The sequence below is a fragment of the Amblyomma americanum genome, chromosome 4, assembly GCF_052857255.1.
Source record: "Amblyomma americanum isolate KBUSLIRL-KWMA chromosome 4, ASM5285725v1, whole genome shotgun sequence".
In the NCBI taxonomy this organism is placed as follows: Eukaryota; Metazoa; Arthropoda; class Arachnida; order Ixodida; family Ixodidae; genus Amblyomma; species Amblyomma americanum.
This window is the reverse complement of record NC_135500.1, coordinates 181,458,705-181,476,859: the sequence shown is the minus strand read 5'-3', so window position 1 is coordinate 181,476,859 and position 18,155 is coordinate 181,458,705. Positions and strand designations below refer to the sequence as shown.

Genomic DNA, 18,155 nt, shown 5'->3' with positions numbered 1-18,155 from the left:
GCGCGCCTCGTGCTTCGATTGCCTGGAACTATTCCACGGGGTTTGCGCAGCAGCCCGGAAGAGGCTCCTCGTGACAAGCGAGCTATCTGAGCTGCGCGGCGTGGCGTCGAGCAAGGGAGAGGGAACCACGCTTGCCGACATGCCTACTCTGACTGACGACGATCCGAATTGCGTGTGTCCTCTGGCGTCAGGAGTGACAGTTTTTAAATATAGGGGCTGCTGAGGCACTCCTCTGAACCAATTTCTGGGCTTATTTCATTGGCTGGTGCTTCACTGCAGTCAATGTTGCATCAGGATGGCTTGTATTGCGTCGCCCGTAACACTTCCCTTTCGCCGGTTTCCTTGTGCGGCGGCAAACGAAGACGCATTCACGAGGTACCAACTGGACCCACTACTAGCCAGTCAAGCTGTCGGTCAACCATGTTTTGTAAAGGTTCCGGCGAGCCAGCATTGCCGGAAAGAGAAACTGAGCCCTATAGGGGGAAAAAAAAATAGAGCTGCACCATCAGCAAAATTTTCTTCAATGTCTCTCAGAAGAGGCTCAGTCTTGTTATGTCCCGATGACCTCCACCGATTGCGAAATTCGCGAGGACATTTTTCATAGTCGAACATGACTTAAAGCTAGCTGTACACCTCGAACGTTGGTACCCTGTTGCTTTGTTGCTGTCCACCCTGAGCCTCGGAGCTGCGTGCGTTCACTTGTGTGGCCGACGACCCCTGTGCTCGACTGCATAAACGAACCAACGACGCCTTTCAGCTTGGCGTCTATGCAGACGCACTTTTACCTCGCTTCCCCGGTTACTTTGACAAGTAGCGGGCAGGGCGCAACAGGCGCTGTGTCTATGCACCCTAAGCACGAATACGACCATATATGGGAGTAAAAAGGAGTAAGTTGTCCTCTAGTGCGCTCCTTTTTAAAAAGAAGTGCCTAGAGGACAGCTTACTCAATTTTTACGCTTTTCTGTTTAGACAGGTATAGTGCGAGACAGTCGGTTAAGCCTTCGCTGCGCTGGCTTTGCACTCTTTCGCTATACATCGTCCCGCTAACGCTAGCTCTGTTGTTGTTGATGATTATGATTATGGATTTTTAGGGCGCAATGGCATCTATGGCCAAAGAGCGCCACGGCACAAGGTATTTTTCGTCTACTGAAGGTGGGGTCAAAGACCCATTTCTTAAGCATTTCAACCCTGATAAGCCGAGCAGCAGGCCAGGGGAAAGCTTGTACCCGTTGTATCACCGGTGGGTACCCGGCGGCACTGGGTATCGAACCCCGCACTTCCCGCATGCGAGGCGTATGCTCAACCACTTGACCACTTGGCTCTGTGGTTGGGACATAACACTGCTTGCCCCAGTGATGTCCCACTTTCGGGATTCAGAGCAGCGACGTTGGGAGCAAAGCCGGGCAATCTAGAAGCAGTATGCATCGTCTAAGTGAGAACACACGGGGCAGCCTTTTGGAGATATGGGGTCATTGGATCGCCTGACTCGTCGAGGCCCGCCGGTCCCGGTTCGATAAGGTTGTGTCGAACTAGCGATAACAGGATGGCTGTGAAGTGGACATGTAAAGAAGTTTATTTTATGTATTTACAGCGACTCGAAAGCGAGTGACAGCACGTGAGAGCACGCTAAAATGGCAAGCACGCAGCTCGCCATCACCGTCATCCTGCTCGTTAAATGGGGTCTGTGAACCCCATATCCCTAGCTTGGATCTGGCTACTTGACCAGTGTCAAACAGACTGAAAACTAAACACATTGCCTCAACTCCAACCAAAACTTTTTTCCTTCCTCAGGGGTCGTGCCAGAGCAGAGCGAGGTCCGAAACGTCGGGGTTTTTAAATTTAAGGAGGTTTTCTTGCAGATGTCTCGCAGTTTACTATGAGCGTACAACAGGAAGCGGGCCGCTTCTTCAGGCCCCGCCCACATGAAACGTCACCATCAGGAAAGGAGGAAAGCCACAGGAATGACAGGCCCGGCTTGAGGTTCGCTTGCTGGCCGAGATCGTCAGAAAGAGCGCGTAACCACTGTTGCAAAGGTCATTGTCTTCAGGCCCCGTGGGAGCGGAGTGTCCCCTTCGATTCGCCTTTGCCTCCCTTCAGCACAGGGAAGGTGGGAGCTGACACGCACTGCCAGCCACATGCAAGAACCATATATCCGACTGTGCGGACGGTGGAGTTCCCTCACTTTACATACAGTGAATCAACCGCAGTTAGTCAATGAATGAATGGAATCGATTAATTGATCTATCAGATAAACAGAATCAACTCATCAGTCAACCAGTTTCTCAGCCAGCCAGTCAGTCGGTCGGTCGGTCGGTGAAAAAAACTTGCTGTTACTCCTTTATTAATTGCAACGTAAGAGACAGCTATAGAACGGCTTTATCTGTGTGATCGCTTGTCGCTCCAACTGTGAGCAACGCTCACATTGATGTTGTGACAGACTCTTAGCATCCACTTCAGTTTATTTTTTTTTCGAAATGAATCAAATCCACCTTGGCAGAAATCGATAAAAAGCGCGCAAGTTTTTTATCCTCAGCAACGCATTGGAAACAGCTACGTGACATATTTTAAAATGGTAAGTATATGGCCCATTTAATATTGATAGTTTTTGAAGGGAAGGGTCTATGGGCGAACTTACTGTTAGAACTGAACTTCACTTAATCAGGTGCCTGGATTTGGCTCATTTCGAAAAGAAGCTCCGCACTTGTGCGAATTTATACGGCTAAGAAAAAAAAATATGGTCACGTGAAAATACGGGAAAAGTTTCCAGCTTTCTCAGCACTTTTCAAGGATAACGTCCCCCCCCCCTCTCCACAGGGTGGCGCCCCACGCGCCCATAGACACGGGATGCGTGTGCACATTCGAGCAGCCCTGAGGTGTAAAGTTTCAACAGAGCAACACGAATGCGCCTATACGGGAGTAGAAGAGAATAATCTGTCCTCTAACGCTAGAGGAGTTACCCCCATTGTACTCCTTTCTGTTTAGAATGTACAGTTGAAGTATGGTGGCTAGTTGAATTCCAACGCTTGTGTCCGTGCCAACCATCCCTTTCCTGTGCCTGCTCCCTTGTGTTTGCTGGTATACCTTCTGCAGGACCCAAGTGCGCATCAACTGACTCAACGGCTGGCGTTATTTCACAGGCCTGTCTGATGCAGAAGCTGCCAGCCGACAATCCTTGCTTTCCCTGAGCCTTGAAATGGTATATAGCTACCTATAGGTAGAGCCGGCAAAAGAGTGAATTGGTAAAGAATATTCGCACAATACGGCCCGTCGCGGACGCATTGTTCTTCAACCACGAAGATTTACGAAGGCGGCATGGCATTCGGAAGTCTACTGCAACTTTGAGCAGATTCCTGTGCGCACACTGTAGTTCCCTCACAGCTTGACGTGGAAGCGAGCTCGCTGTCACGTGACAGACGGCACCAGGGAATGACCCTCCACGGGGGACGCCCTCGGCAGAACGTACCAGCGCTATCGTGGCGCGCATCCGCGCTGTCAAGACACGGGCACGGTCAAAATTAAGGTGACGTCCCTCGGGAAATAAGGGGCTGGAAGCATAGACACACTGCAGCGGGACAGCTGTGTGTTTCATCGAACAGGGAAAAAAAGACTCACCCGGGACGACCTTGTTTACTGCGGTGCTTGGTTGGGCGACCGACCTTGGTGCTCCGCGCGGCTTTATTGCGTCTCTGAACTGTGTGTGGCGGCAATTGCTTCTGACCTGCACGGAGAACGCCGGAGACTTCGCGCCATCGGTGCTTGTTGGGAGCGTCACGAAGGCTACCATTGCTGCTGAGGCAAGGGTGCGAGCAGTCAGCATCGGTATACCGTTCGTCGGCGACAAACGGTTTCGAATCGTGGAGGGCTGTGCATTTCTCGTTCGAGAAGGCACTTCATATTGTACTGGACTTGATCGCTGAGAGACACTTATTTTACGACTCATCAAGGCTGTTGCAGAATGACCCTTTAGTGTTCAACTTTTGAGTTCCGCCGAACGTCTTCGTCATTATGTTTTCCAAAAAAACCGTGCTGCTTCGTAGGCGTTTTTTCAAGCGAAACGCTACGGCTTGGATTTTTTTTACTTGGTACACGCGGCGTCAGCTTAACAGGTTATCGTGCACACTTCCAAGCTCTCAGCTTATGCATGCTAAAAGAAAGAAGCTGTGTGAAGGGGTACAGAAGCCAAGTCGTACTGCATTTTCCAGCGGTATTTTTATTACGCTTTAACTGTGACCGTCTCTCATATTTTTGCTTTCTCTGCGTTCCAGCGTGACGTTGCACAAAGACGATCTATCTATCTTAATGCCCTTATCGTAATGTCCCTATCGTAGTGCCCCTGCCATAGTGCCCCGTATTGTAGTGACCCTATCGTCATGCCCCTCGTTGCCACCGGCTGTATCATTCAGATCTGTTTCTGCACTCAGCATGAGCACCGTTTGCCTCCTGCCGCGTCCCTATACACTGTCCCGCGTATTTTCGCGTAAGGGAAACTAGAACTCTATTCTCTGGCGCAGCCGTGCGCAGCAGTCAAGATGGAGCGGCACGACTTGACCCTCAACAAAGAGTGCGTCAAGCCGAACAAGCGCTTGCCAAGCTCCGCAACGAGACTCGGTATATCAGTGCCTCGCGTCAGCTGCGTCAGCGGCCTATTTACCCGCCGAGGACGCGTTGTAACGAAATCCAGGCCAGTTCTCGACCGAGGCGATGTCAGGGGCATGTTAAAGGTCCCCAGGTGGTCAAAGTTAAATTCGGAGCTCTCCAGTAAGGCACCTCTTTCTCTCTTCCTTCTTTCATTATCTTCATCAGCCTGACTACGCCCATCGCACGACAATGGCCTCTCCCATAGCTATCCCATTAACCCTGTCCTGTACCGGCACCCTATCCCTGCAAGCTTCTAAATATCATCCACCCACCTAACTTTCTGCCGCCCCCTGCTACGCTTGCCTTCTCTTGGAATCCACTCCGTTAAAGACCAGCGGTTATCTTGCCTTCGCATCACTTGCCCTGCCCAAGCCCATTTCTTCCTCTTGATTTCGACTAGGATGTCATTAACCAGCGTTTGTTCCCGCACCCACTCTGCCCGCTTCCCGTCTCTTAACGTTACATCTATCATTTTTCTTTCCATGGCTCGCTGTGTTGTCCTGAATTTAAGCTGAACCCTTTTCGTTAGCTTTCACGTTTCTGCTCCATAGGTGAGCATCAATAAAATACAGCTGTTATATACCTTTCTCTTGAGGAAGGGAATATTGGTAAACTGCCATGCGTGATCTGAGAGAACCTGCCAAATGCGCTCCAGCCCAATCTTATTCTTCTATAGTTATTTCACTCTAGTGATCCGGATATCCGGTCACTACCTGCACTAAGTAGGCGTATTCCCTTATCACTTCTAGCCCCTCGCTACCAATTGTAAACTGCTGTTCACTTCCGAGGCTGTTAAACATTACTTTGGTTTTCTGCATATTAATTTTTGGGCCCACGGTACTATTCTGCCTGTCTAACTCATTTATCAACTTTTACAGTTCATCTCCTTTCACTCCCTCCTTTATTATCTCTTCCTTCACGGCGCAGCCAAGGTCTCCAGTTAGGAGTGAGAAGCTGTGTCATGATCACGCGGTACTTGTCATAATCTGGATCAACTTCAGATATAACAGCATAAATATTATCCTGAGTTTTTACAACCCCTTTGACCTTAAGTTCCTAGTGAAACGTTCCGTGTAAGCAGCGCATATGCAATGGAGAGAATACGGAGTCCGTAAGATGCAGAAATACATACGCTTTCCATATGTTTCCCGCATGGTTTCCACATATTCTGCATGTATTTGCCGCATGACTTATATTTGATGTCTATGACGTCACACAGAATCCGTACCAATTTCGACTTTTCCGAACGCGTTGTCCAGTCCGTATAAATTCCGTATGTGCCATATATGGTTTCAATTTGAGCCGTACCCATAACATTGCGTGTTGTGGGAATTGTCATTTGGAACGTTTCGTGAGGGATATGCCAGAAGCTTGGAAGAATGCTGCCGTAATTTTAATCTATCCAAAGAGTGACGTCAGAAGACCTGAAAAATACTAGCCCTATTAGCTTATTGTCCGATGCTTGCTAGATCCTGATGTAATTGCCAACAGAATCACTGCATAATTAAAATCCAGTCAACCAAGAGCAGAGTAGAAAAGACTGATTTTCGCGTAATGCATTTGACAATGTACCAAATTCACATCATGAGTACGGATTATGCTGCTGATGATGGACCCCGCCGCGGTGGCTCAGTGGTTGGGGCGCTCGGCTGCTGATCCAGAATTCTCTAGTTCGAACCCGACCGCGGCGGCTTCGTCTATATGGAGAAAAAACGCTAAAGCGCCCGTGTGCTGTGCGATGTCAGTGCACGTTAAAGATCCCCAGGTGGTCGAAATTATTCCGGAGCCCTTCACTACGGCACCTGTTTCTTCCTTTCTTCTTTCAATCCCTCCTTTATCCCTTCCTTACGGTGCGGTTCAGGTGTCCAACGATATATGAGACAGATACTGTGCCATTTCCTTTCCCCACGAAAACCAATTATTATTATGCTGATGATGATATAGCCTTCATAAATACCGAAAAAGACTATTTCGCTTTATCAGCATTCATGAAGGCGTTCAGTTAAGGTTTGACTGACTACGTAGGAATTAATTCGTCCTTTCTATGCCCTTTCCTCGTTGTTTTTTTTTTTTTTATGCGAAAGAGGCGAGTTCAATGCGCAGCTTACTGCTGTCGTGTTTCGTTGCTCTGGCCTCATGTTTTAACGCGACAGCGTTAAGGAGATCGTGTCGCAGAAAAGCCGGTGTCGTCGGCGTCGGCCGTGAGCGAAAAATCCCTCCTCCTCCTCCTCCTCGCAATGTACGCTACTGCCCCAACGCAGCGCGCGACGGCAGCGCAAGGAAAGGAAGGGACGCCTGTCACATATTGCAGTGTACGACCCGGACTGCGCCGTAGGGAAGGAAAATGAAATGAAAATTGGTTTTAAAGAATGAAACGAAGCCTGTCTCACATATCTCTGTGGGCACCCGAACCGCGCCGTAAGGGAAGGAAACTAAATGAAAATTGATTTTAAAGAAAGGAAGTGACGCGTCTGACATATCTCTCGGTCGGGCGCAGTGGGGCAGTGCGGGCACGCAGGAATCACGCGGTGAGCGGCGAACAACTCAGCGCACTTCCAAAGCGCGTTCACCACGAAGCTTGCGGCTTGCTGCCCGTTCGTTCGGCGCGGAAGCTATGCTGGCGTTCGTGGCATCGGGTTTGTCGAGAACGATGTGCCGACGAACTACGACTGCAACTTGAGTCTCGCGCCTTTCGGCAAGGCGCCTGGCAGCGCTTCTACGTGGTTTGCCGCTCCGCGCGTCCTTTTCACCTTACGTAGCAGAGCGATTTGTCTAACGGGCAAGGCGTCGCGCCGAACGGGCGATGGCGTTCCGTGGACTCCCTGGCAGGGGTGCAACACGCTGTCGCGTTCCACTCTTAAAGTTAAGCGTCCTCCAATTTTTCTCTCGGCTATTACTGACATCCTGCTTGAACGTGCATGACAGCCCCTGCTGCATATTTCTCTTTCCGCGGACGGATGTGGAGCCCTGAAATATCAGAGAATGTCTCATTAGTGTTCCCTCATAGCCCTTGGGACGTTGAACCTCACATGTCACCCTAAATGGCCATTAGAAATCTATGCGTGGAATCAGCATAACTCGGAGGCTCGCGACCAGTAGAGCTAACGCTCTAAAATTCGTTGACGGCCAGCCAACGGCAAGCTTCGCGGCGGCGCCTAGCCGTGAATCGCAACATAGAAGAGTCATTGCGTCGTGGCACGACCGAGCCGTGAACGCGGTGATGTGAACGGGCGCGAGTGCTCCTGCCGTTTTCGATCACGTATACATGCACGGCGCGCACGGAAATGTCTTGCGGAGGTAGGCGGGCCAGGCGTAACTGCAACTGACGTGCATTACAGCGGTGACCACTTTCATCCTGCACAGTTTTCGTCTATCAGAATGCTCTTTTAGGCCACGTGGGGTAAGAATAAGTGCAAGACGGAAACAAAAGTCTCGGAGCCAACCCGCGCATAAGCACCCTGTAAAGCGCTGCTCGCGGTATCGTTTCGTTTTCACGCGCCCGGCTCCGCGCTGGTCTCACTGCGGCGATGGAAATGCATCAGCATCGACAATGAGGTGCAAGCCGCGCGTAAGCATGCGAAGCATCCTTTGAGAAATTTCCTGAAGGTGTGTGGAACTCCAGCTGTCAGGCGCTCTGTGAAAGTATGCTTCGAACAGCTTTGGATATGACCGCCACTCTTGTGAACGGGCATGATGAAAATTTCCGTGCGGAATTTTCTTTAGCTGGCTAAAGCGAAAGGCGCAGATCAGTCGAGCGTGTTGACGCGCTGAGAAGAAAATACTGGCGCCGAAATCACTCCGCTGATGAGACATCCAAAAATACATCGCAGAGCCCGGAAGATCCGATACGCGATAGGCTTCGAGATGTCAAGGAACCCGCATTGGGGCGGAATTTCCCTGTCGGCGCTTGCCACAGAACAGGGTTGCGACAGAACACGCAAGAAATGGTGCCGGTCGCACTGTAGCCCGAGCTTCCACTTCTTCAGCAGTGCACCGCATCGTATGCCTTTGGTAGCGATCTCTGATGTCATTCCGCCAGTGGCGTTGTCCAAGGTAGAATCATTGAAAAAAGACAAGAAATAGCAAAGCAGTCTTTGTCAAAATTGTACAGCCCAGGGGGCCTGCTTCTGACCCTGCAGCGTGGCTTCTTTTGCATACTCAGGGTCTGCAATTGCACGAAAGCGGGAGGAACTTAAGTCCTCAACCCTTCCAAGCTCAGGGCTGCCAAATGTGCTAAAGCACCTGTCGTGGCGCACAGGCTGTCTCGAACCCGGGCTCCATTCGGTAGCGTGTCTGAGTCCTCGGGCTGAGGAAAGACTGAAGCTTGAACTTTCGGAAAACGAAAACAAGCGGGTTTAATTGCACTTTTATGAAAATTTACATTTTTAAGGAGAGAGTACACAGTCAAAAATTAATAGTTCATGAGTCGAGCGATTGGATGAGCCCAGAGCGTCCTTTCGGAATCAGCACGCTCCTTAAATCCCCTAAGGTTCCGCCCCTTCATCATGCAGTGGTCAATCCAACACGAGGCACATTTCTCCAAGATCAGAGTTGCACAGCACTTTAGCAGGGGGAGTCTCTCGTTGCAGAGTCAACGCGTGGGAACGGGCGAGGAGAAATCAAGTCCGCTGCTATTTCCTGTAGTGCAGCAACAGTGGGGCAAGCGGCTCCGTGTCCCCGAAAACTCATGTGGTCCTTGCGGCGCCGCGGGCCTCAATTGTGGCGAGCTTCCTACGGTGGTGCCGGCTCCTGACGGAAGCGGCTAAGTACTTGATGGCGCTGTCCCTTTATACTCTCCCGAACGGGCGCCCTTGCGTCTGTCTGGCGTCGGTCGCTGTCCCCAGGCGACCTTCTCTGGGAAGCAGTCAAAGGGAAGGCGTGAGAAAATCCCCCAGGCTCTTTCTCAGCGCGGCACCCTTCTTTGGGGTCGTCGGCTGGTCAAACGTCGTGTCCAAGCTGAGTCATGACAAGTCACTTCTTGGAACCAAACCTTTTGCGCTGTATATTTTTGGCAGACAGTATGTCATTATACCTGGAGGACTTAGTTTCAAAGATGTCATTCTACCATTTTGTGTAGATTTTTTTTTCATAAATCGTTATTTTTCACCCTCAATAAAAATGACTCTGCGTTCAGGAAAATACTTTTCTATTTGCTCATTTTGGGCTTTTCTTTTTTAATAAAGCGCTATAATGACAGCCGGCCTTTGGGTTTAGGGAATCTCGATATTTTTAGTTTAATGTGATCATAATGAACATCCAAACTTTACAGATGCCGAAATCTCGTTACAGCTTCCATTTTTTATATGTGCTACAAGAGCTGTAATTTTGATACGAAACGCAAATTTTCTCTGCTACATGAGCTGAAGCATCTGCCACAAAACGAAAATTTTCCTGCTACAAATTGCAGTTTGTTCTGCTACGTAAGCTTGTACAAAAACCTGTTAGCAATTCCACCACTGATGTTGCCATGACAACAAAAGTACGATGTGATCATAAGCATGAGAATGCTACAATAAGAATGAGCTTGAGTAATGAGCATCACTCAGCGGTTATGCGCGGAGGTGGCTTTCCGGGCGTATCGAAATGACCCTCAACAAAATATGGCTTCAGGTAAGGCAGGAACTGTAACCGCAAGGAACTTGTCTGCAGACCGAGGGCAGATGTGTGGGAACTCCCGAAGAAGGCTTTTGGAGGTGGGTTCCCATCAGCACAGTACAATTGTTGAATATTGTTCGCACAAAAATAAAAGGGGGGGGGGGGGGGGAATCAGTGTGTCAGTGTGGCTGCTCAGTAAAGATATCTCGCTCGAGTGGTGGCCAGGGGGAAGAGTCACTTCTTCTCAGCGCCCCCCCCCCCCCCCCCCCCCCTCTAATATCCGCGCTTGTCGTCCGCCTACTTGCTTGCAGTGAAGGCACTGCAGTTATCGGTAGTGATGGGACGTGGGAGAAGCGTTCGCTTTGGTCGGTTTAAAAGTAGTGTCACGAAGTGAAAAGGAAAACATATTCAAGAGAAATTTTTAGTCGGGGAGCTCAAGTTTTTTGCATTTGGTATACCTTCCAAAAATCGCAAAAAAGAAAAATAAAACGATCCGACCAGGAGTATGCACTACTTTCGCAGGTAAACACTAATCGGCGACAATGCGACCAATACACCAGCGCTTCATTGATGAACGATAAGGTTAGTTTTTTTAGCACGATCGAAGCTCTGCTATAGCAAAAATTAACGACACAGTTTGCATAATTCTACATCAGCCAGTACCCCCCTCCCATCTGCAGAGGTGGCTTAGTGGTTAAAGCGCTCGGCTACTGAGCCGGGGTACCCGGGTTGGAACCCGGCCGCACCGGCCGCGTTTCGATGGATAGGATAGGAAAACTTTTAACGTCCGACAGAAAGGAGGTAGCCAGAGGTCTACCCGCCAAGACGACGGCTGAAAGGGCTTGACTCTCGGCGGCGGCTTCAGTCAGTCGGACGAGGTGCAGCTGGGTCTCCGGGTCGGAGCTCAGTAGTAAGGTCTCCCGTTGGTCTTTCGTCTTTACACGTCGCCCCTCCCGGGAGACATGAGGACATTACCATAGCAGGTGGTCCAAGGTGGCCCTAAGTTCGCAGTTTGCGCATTTTTCTGAAAATTGTCCCGGGTACATAAGACTCCAGAGGGCCGGATTTGGAACGGTGTAAATTTGTAATCGGCGCCAGTTGGTGGCTTGGTATCTGGTCAAGGATCTATCCGCTGGAGGAAGTCTAGCTCGTTGCAAACGATAGTGCTGTGTAATTTCTCTGTATACCACATGCGATCCCTGTCTGTGAAGACCACCTCGCTGTGAGAAGAAGGAAGATGGACCTCTTCTTTCTCGTCTGCTACTAGCACCTTTCTAGAGCATTAAAAGTCTTTCCTACCTCGCTCGGGTCCGCCCGGAAGCAAAAGCCTCGGGTGAACTCGTGGGCCGTCTCATTACCATGCAGGGATGCATGTGCTGGTGTCCAGACTTCGATGGAGGCGAAACACAAAAGGCGCTCGTGTGCTGTGCGATGTCCGTGCACGTAAAGATCCCCAGGTGGTCGAAATTATTCCAGAGTCCTAATAATAATAATAATTGGTTTTTGGGAGAAAGGAAATGGCGCAGTATCTGCCTCATATATCGTTGGACACCTGAACCGCGCCGTAAGGGGAGGGATAAAGGAGGGAGTGAAAGAAGGAAGAAGAGGTGCCGTAGTGGAGGGCTCCGGAATAATTTCGACCACCTGGGGATCTTTAACGTGCACTGACATCGCACAGCACACGGGCGCCTTAGCGTTTTTCCTCCATAAAAACGCAGCCGCCGCGGTCGGGTTCGAACCCGGGAACTCCGGATCAGTAGTCGAGCGCCCTAACCACTGAGCCACCGCGGCGGGGCCCAGAGTCCTCCACTACGGCATTTCTCCAGCACAGTGCTATACGGGCCTGAACGGCACATTTGAGGTATAGGTATGAACAGCCTGTTAGCAGGTGAAAAAAATTGAAAATTGGTTTTGAGGAAATAAAAGGCGCAAGGCAGTGACTGCCTCACTTCTAGGTGGATACCCTCCGTGTGGGAAGGGAGGAAGGTGGGAGTGAAAGAAGAGAGAGGGTGTGCTTAGTGGAGGGCTCCGGAATAATTTCGATCACCTGGGTACGTACATTCAGCGTGCGCTGACATTGCACATCACACGCGCGCCTGTTGCGTTTCGCCTCCATCGAAACGCGTCCTCCGCGGGCGGCTTCGAATCCGAGTACTCCGGCTCAGTAGCCGAGCGCCCTAAGCACTGAGCCACCGCGGAGAGTGCAGGTGACTATTATAAAATCTGTCGTATAGGTCCGTGTCTCGCGTTGCTTTTCAGACGACTAACCCGCCGCACGTATTGGGGCGACATGTGCCGCCTGATGCAACTCCGTACTCAGACGTGCCATCACTGCATGCCTATCATGTTGGTCAAGGATATTTTTTTCGTCTGTTGCACTTTATTCCTAAAGAACGATTGGCAGTCGTCCTCCGTGGTGCAGCCACGCATTTGAGAACACGCGGACATGAATCTCGCGTATTGTTGAGTGCCCCGCGACATTTATTTTATCTCTCTCGGCCGAGTTTCTGAGAAGCGCGGCCGAAGCGGTGCTGTTGGCCTTCAGCCAAGATAGCGGCGAGGCGGAGAACCGCTTGACAACAGCTTACGCCTCCCTGGAGACAATGTGTGCTTTTGCATCGGTGATATAAAGCAACAAGTCAGCGTTGCAGATATTGAGCCGCAGCGCTGCAAGACGCGAGCTGTTAGCTCAAACTCCCCGACAAGAAGGTTTCCCTACTGGCGCCTCAGTGATTTTAAAATCGTTAAAGCGTATTTCTAAAATCTCATCACATCGCGTTGATGAATTGTGCTCGGTTAACTGTTTTAATTGTGCTGTGCAGAGACACCCATCTGACAACGAGGCCTTGTTTTGAGGACTTTGTCACTGCAGCCGTCACTTTCGCGTGTTGTCAGATGAGACTGCACACGGAGGTTGCATATACGAGGGCCGTTCAGTGAGCTTCGTTTGCTGGGCTTTTTCATTATGAAATGATGGAATGGGAAGATGTGTTATTAATGTCTTTTCGAACGAGCACACCACTTTTTCCATATCGTCAGTGCCAGCAGCGACGCACCGCCGACTTCGGAGCACCAGCCTATTCATGCTGTAACCGTACATCCCAGACAGGCGCAGCACAGGCTGAGTCGTGGCTGTATCGCAAGATGGAGGGACACCTGAAGGTTGTGGCGCTTCGCGTATACGACCGAGAGGTCCCCGAAGCATTGTTGGTGCCGTCTCGCGTAGACAAGCGCCTCGCTGCTGGTCGATTTAAAAGTGACGTGCCCCTGGGAGGGAGGATATTCCATAGCTTCATATTAACTTTCAAGACTTAAAAATTCCAGCCCAGGAGGCCGAACTTTTGCATCACTCATGTATGCGACGTGCAAATTAATGCAACGACCAATGCATATACGTATCACCCGCATATGCGTAAGTTCCGGCATTCCAAAACAGTCGCAGTTTCACTTTTAATCAGGAATGTCTGGTTGAAGGCGAGAGAAGCGGGCACATTTAAGCTGGGGTGTGTTTTCGCCGGTCCTGAAGCTATACAAGTACGCTTCGGTCAATTTTTTCGGCCGTGTGATGTGCTGCTGCGCGAAGATGCTTGTAATAGAATCCCTGACATTGTGCTACTCCTGTCATCCTTTTTCAAACGGCCTTGGTGCCACTTATTCCAAGTTCCGATGATCTGAGAACCGGCCTGAACACCCCCCTTCTGAGTACCCGCAAGGCTACGCTGACGAGTGTTATCGCGGGTGCGAGTGCGATGATGCCAAGCCGATCTCCTCGTTCTCGTTTCAGGATCGGGTTCCCCGTCATGCTGCTGACAACAGCGATCGCCTCATTGTGGCTGCTATTCTGTCACGTGTGGCTACACTGGAACACCTAGGCTGGACTAACGACGAATAGCGACAATAAAATGAACAAAGGGCTCACAAATGTTGTATGGCAAAATAAGAAAAACGATATATATTTTCATAGAGCGTCTTGTGTCTCTCTGGGTCCCAACGATCAGTCCTGTACACGGGTGGACGACGGTCACAGCTCGTAGAGCAGGTACCTCCTCAACACATTGGGCAGCACGTCGAGCGCGAGCACCTTCTTGACGAGCTGGGGTCCCACGCCGAGCGCGCGGCGCACACACAGCCTGGCCTGGTGCTTGAGCGGCTGGGGCCTCGCGGCGAGCGCCACCAGGCCCTCCTTGGCCTCGGCGCCGAGCAGCAGCAGAGAGCGCTCGACGGCGGGCCGCGGACAGGCCTCGGCCGCCTCGAGCACGGCGTCCAGCGCGTCTCCCTGCAGGCCGCGCACGGCGCGCAGGATGCCCAGCGGGTCCTTGGTCTGCGGCCGCAGCACCACGCGCGCGCCGTAGCGCAGCAGCAGCCGCACCAGGTCGCCGCGCGGCTCCTCTTCCTGGCCGCACAGGTACTCGCCCAGCGGCGGCTGCACCAGCGGCGCCCCGCCGGACTCGGCGTACGTCACGCCGTTGGGGTCTGCGCCGCGCTCCAGCAGCAGGCGCACCAGGGCCTCGCGGTCGCGGCACCGCTCCGACAGGGCCAGGTGCAGCGGCGAGCCCACGATGGGCGAGCCGGCGTTCACGTCGGCGCCGGCGTCCAGCAGCAGCCGCACGGCGGCCAGGTCGCCGCGCAGGATGGCAAAGTCCAACGGGCTCGGGTGCCGGTAGCCGGCCTCCATGCGCGCTTTGGCGCCGTTGTCGAGCAGCAGCCGCACGATGGACAGGTTGCCCGAGAGCACGGCGTAGTGCAGCACTGTGCGCCGATCGTGGCGCTCGGGCGCCATGGCGTTCACGTTGGCGCCGTGCTTGAGCAGCAGTTGGACGGCCTCGAGTCCGTGCGGGTGGCGGGCAGCCTTCATTAGCGGCGTAAGGCCGCCTCGGTCGCGGGCGTCCGGCTCGGCGCCGTAGCGCAGCAGCAGCTCGAGAAAGGCCACGTTCAGCGGGCCCACCAGGTTGATCTCGGCGCCGAGGAAGTAGCGCGCGTTGGGGTTGGCCCCGTGCCGCAGCAGCATGTCCGCGCAGTCGTAGTGGCCGTTCTTGACGGCCAGACGCAGCGGCTCGTCGGCCAGCGTGGCCCGCGGCGGGTTGCCCAGCAGCGGCTTGGTGCTGTTCGTGAAGCAGACGCGCGCCCCGCCCTGGCGCACCAGCGTCTCGGCCGTGTGCAGGAAGCCGCGTTCGGCGCACAGGTGAAGCGCCGTGTAGCCCACGTCGTCCATGGCGTCCACATCGCAGCCGCGCACCAGGAGCAGCTGCACGGCCTCGTCATACTGCTGGTAGGCGGCATAGTGCAGCGGACGCAGCCCCTGTGTGACCGGCTCGTTGACGCGCGCACCGCAGGCGAGCAAAATCCGCAGCTCGTCGAGCGGCGCTAGCCGGATGATGGAGTCGGCCAGCTCCCGCTGCAACGTCTGGAGACAGGGTGCCGTCGGCATGGCACGGCGGTCCTAGACGAGCGTGTGCTCCTTTGCCAGGTCTCAGCCAAAATGCCTCTGCGCGAAGCCGGGCCTACCGTCTTATTTCGGGCGGCACTTTTTTAAGAGCTCACGTGGCCGCGGTTGTCCGAGTTGCTTCCGGTGTGCCAATCGCTCTTGACCGCGGTTTGCGGCAACCGGGCGAACGGCAACCTTGGAGTCTCCTGCAAATAGCCTCTGGCGGAGGGCCACAGCCCGTTCCTGTTTACGGCGCAACAGCAGCACGTGAGCGACGCCGGTCCACGTGATTTCTTCGCGGAAGACGCCATGCTGAGGGTCAACGTCTGTTGCCAAGCGCACCCTCCCGAGTCCTGCCGCATGGCTGAGGCTATTCCGAGCACGGCCTCGAAATTCGGGACACGGCCGTCGCCAGCTGATGACACCAGACGCCGCCGGTGGATGCCCCGTCTCCGAGCCCCGCACAAGAGCCAGCCGGTCGCAGCGGAGAGCGCTCCTGCCGTCTGCTCGCGCCGAAGCACGCATTTGTACGAAGCAGTTCTAGCACAAGAAAAAGAGAAACGTTACGTCGCCTGTGATGTCTCTCCTCTCGAGGAATCAGGGAACGAACGAGCGCACAACACTACTACGCTCAAGCGCTGTGAAAGCGAAACACAGCTGCCGCCCAACGATATCAGCTGTGCGCGGCGAATACCCGTTTATGGGAAGGGCACGGAGATCTGCGAACGACCAAGAAGCTGACGGTGCTCTGAAACGAACTGGTTGTGCAGTCCGCGACGCCCAGCGGCAGCGCGGCGAACCTGCTTTCTACAGGTGCAACCAGATGGCAGCGCGTCTGCTGCAGCGTCCCACTTGGCCTGTGCACGTCGGCGGTCAGCTACCATCGCAGCTCACGTCAGTATCTAGTTTTGTGACGTGTGTTGTGTTCTGTATTCGTAGACACGCGGTTCATCTTTGGAGTGTACTCGAAGATCACCAGAAATTGCCTGCGCGCCCTACAGGATACATATCGGCCGAAATAGGTGAGTGCGGCTAGTCTCGCGGTGGGCTTTCCGTGCGCACGGTCTCGGAGCCGCGCGTGGCTCGATAGGAAAGAAGGGTGCTCTCCTGCCCGACTCTTGCCGGCGCATTGAAGGTCGCCACACCTCCCCCCGTAAGAAGCAGTAGGGCCGACCTTCGACCCTGCGAACGCGTTTGGCACGCGGAACTCAAACCGCGGTATGGACCGCCTGCTGCTTCGAGCCGCATGTGCGAGCCTCGAGTTTCCTGCTGCGCGGCTGCGTCACTCGGGCGGCCAAACTGAGCACTCTCGGCGCGCGTACCTCCCGAGCGCCAGCAAGACAGGAAAAACATGGCGTTTTCCCAAGTGCGCCGTGGCTCTGCGCTCGTCTTCCCCTCACCTGCGCTTCTCGGCGGCAACCTGTTTGTTTGTTTGCGTCGGGTTTTCCGTCCAGCGGCGGAGCCGTGCGCCACGGCGATCGTCCTGCTCTCAGCTTCTGGGGAACTTTGCTCACTGGACAGCCATCGGCGCAACGTAGCGGCTCGCCTGCCCAATCGCGGTGAGCCAATGTCTGCATTTTCGGAGATCGCCCTGGCCTTCGATGTGTTGTTTCTTTTTTGTGGGGGTCGCAGGATAAGCTGCGGTTTCTGTGCCTTGCCATCGGATACGTTTTGTTTGCGGGCAGGAATCTGCGAGGCTAACCTTGACCCCTCAATGTCCCTCAGTAGCTGATCGAGCGACGTCGGGACTCGCCACTTACTCGGCGTCGGAGCTCAAGGTCGTGCAGCTTTGTCGTTTTTATGCACTTCGATCCGCGCGGCGTTGTTTCTATTCCCAACGCGCCTCCTCGAGCTGATCGGCCAGTGTTCAGATGACAGGCACCGTTCGAAGCTAGCGCAGATAGAGATCGAACAGTCCGCTCGATAGCCACCGGCGTCCCAAAGCATTCCGCTCGCCCAGGGAAAACGGCAGTCTTGCGAACGATGAACTTCCTGTGCACTGCGGACTTGGTTCTCACGCCACTTGTTCGACTCTGCTTTGCTGGTGATACGCGCTAACAGGCCAGGTAAATTTGCGCAGGTTTGGTTGGCGAAGCGGGTGAGGGCCGTGGGTGTCGTTATCTGCGTAGTGCAGTGTATCGCCGTTACCTGGCCGTCAGGACTGCTGTGTGGATGCTGCCTAGGCCGTTCATTCTGTGGCTAGGCAGGCCGTGAAGCCGGCAGCCGCTGGCACGAACAGCTGTGCGCGCCGAAGTGCAGAGCGCAGTGCTCCCCTGGCGGTGCCAGATCCCCAGTGGCGTGGTGGTTATCTAGAGCAAACCCCTCTCAGGCGGGTACTTCTCTTTTTCTTTTCGCGCCTGTTTTTTTTTTTTTTTTTTTGCGGCGGTTTTCTGAAGGCGAGAACGGCCGCCTCCTTCGTTTCTGTTGAGGCGGCAGCTAGAGGCTCTGCGTTAAGCCTTTTTTCCCGAAGCTCGCTGTGGAGCGGCCGGCGTGGAAG

General features: G+C 53.3%; 3 protein-coding genes across 8 annotated transcripts in view; 2 read left to right on the top strand and 1 right to left on the bottom strand.

The window, feature by feature from the left end:
* LOC144128786 (P protein-like) overlaps positions 1-14,197 on the top strand; it is a 261,677-nt gene extending 247,480 nt beyond the window's left edge. For both annotated transcript variants that reach the window (XM_077662488.1, XM_077662489.1), the window contains exon 10: positions 14,018-14,197. In XM_077662488.1, the coding sequence (XP_077518614.1) occupies positions 14,018-14,105 (88 nt within the window). In that variant the 3' untranslated portion in view covers positions 14,106-14,197. The remainder of the gene's footprint in view (positions 1-14,017) is intronic.
* On the bottom strand, positions 14,158-16,157 carry LOC144128789 (ankyrin repeat domain-containing protein 61-like). The gene has a single exon (XM_077662497.1). The coding sequence runs from the start codon at positions 15,659-15,661 to the stop codon at positions 14,255-14,257; it is 1,407 nt and encodes a 468-aa protein (XP_077518623.1). The 5' UTR covers positions 15,662-16,157; the 3' UTR covers positions 14,158-14,254.
* A 255-nt stretch (positions 16,158-16,412) lies between these two features.
* LOC144128788 (protein cycle-like) overlaps positions 16,413-18,155 on the top strand; it is a 33,053-nt gene continuing 31,310 nt past the window's right edge. For 2 of the 5 annotated variants that reach the window (XM_077662495.1, XM_077662492.1), the window contains exon 1: positions 16,490-16,680. The gene's annotated coding sequence lies outside the window, so the exon portion shown is untranslated. The other 3 variants (XM_077662494.1, XM_077662496.1, XM_077662493.1) reach the window with 3 other exon arrangements.

Coding starts and splice junctions, on each gene's coding strand:
- LOC144128789 (XM_077662497.1), bottom strand. CDS start 15,661: ATGCCGACGGCACCCTGTCTCCAGACGTTGCAGCGGGAGCTGGCCGAC.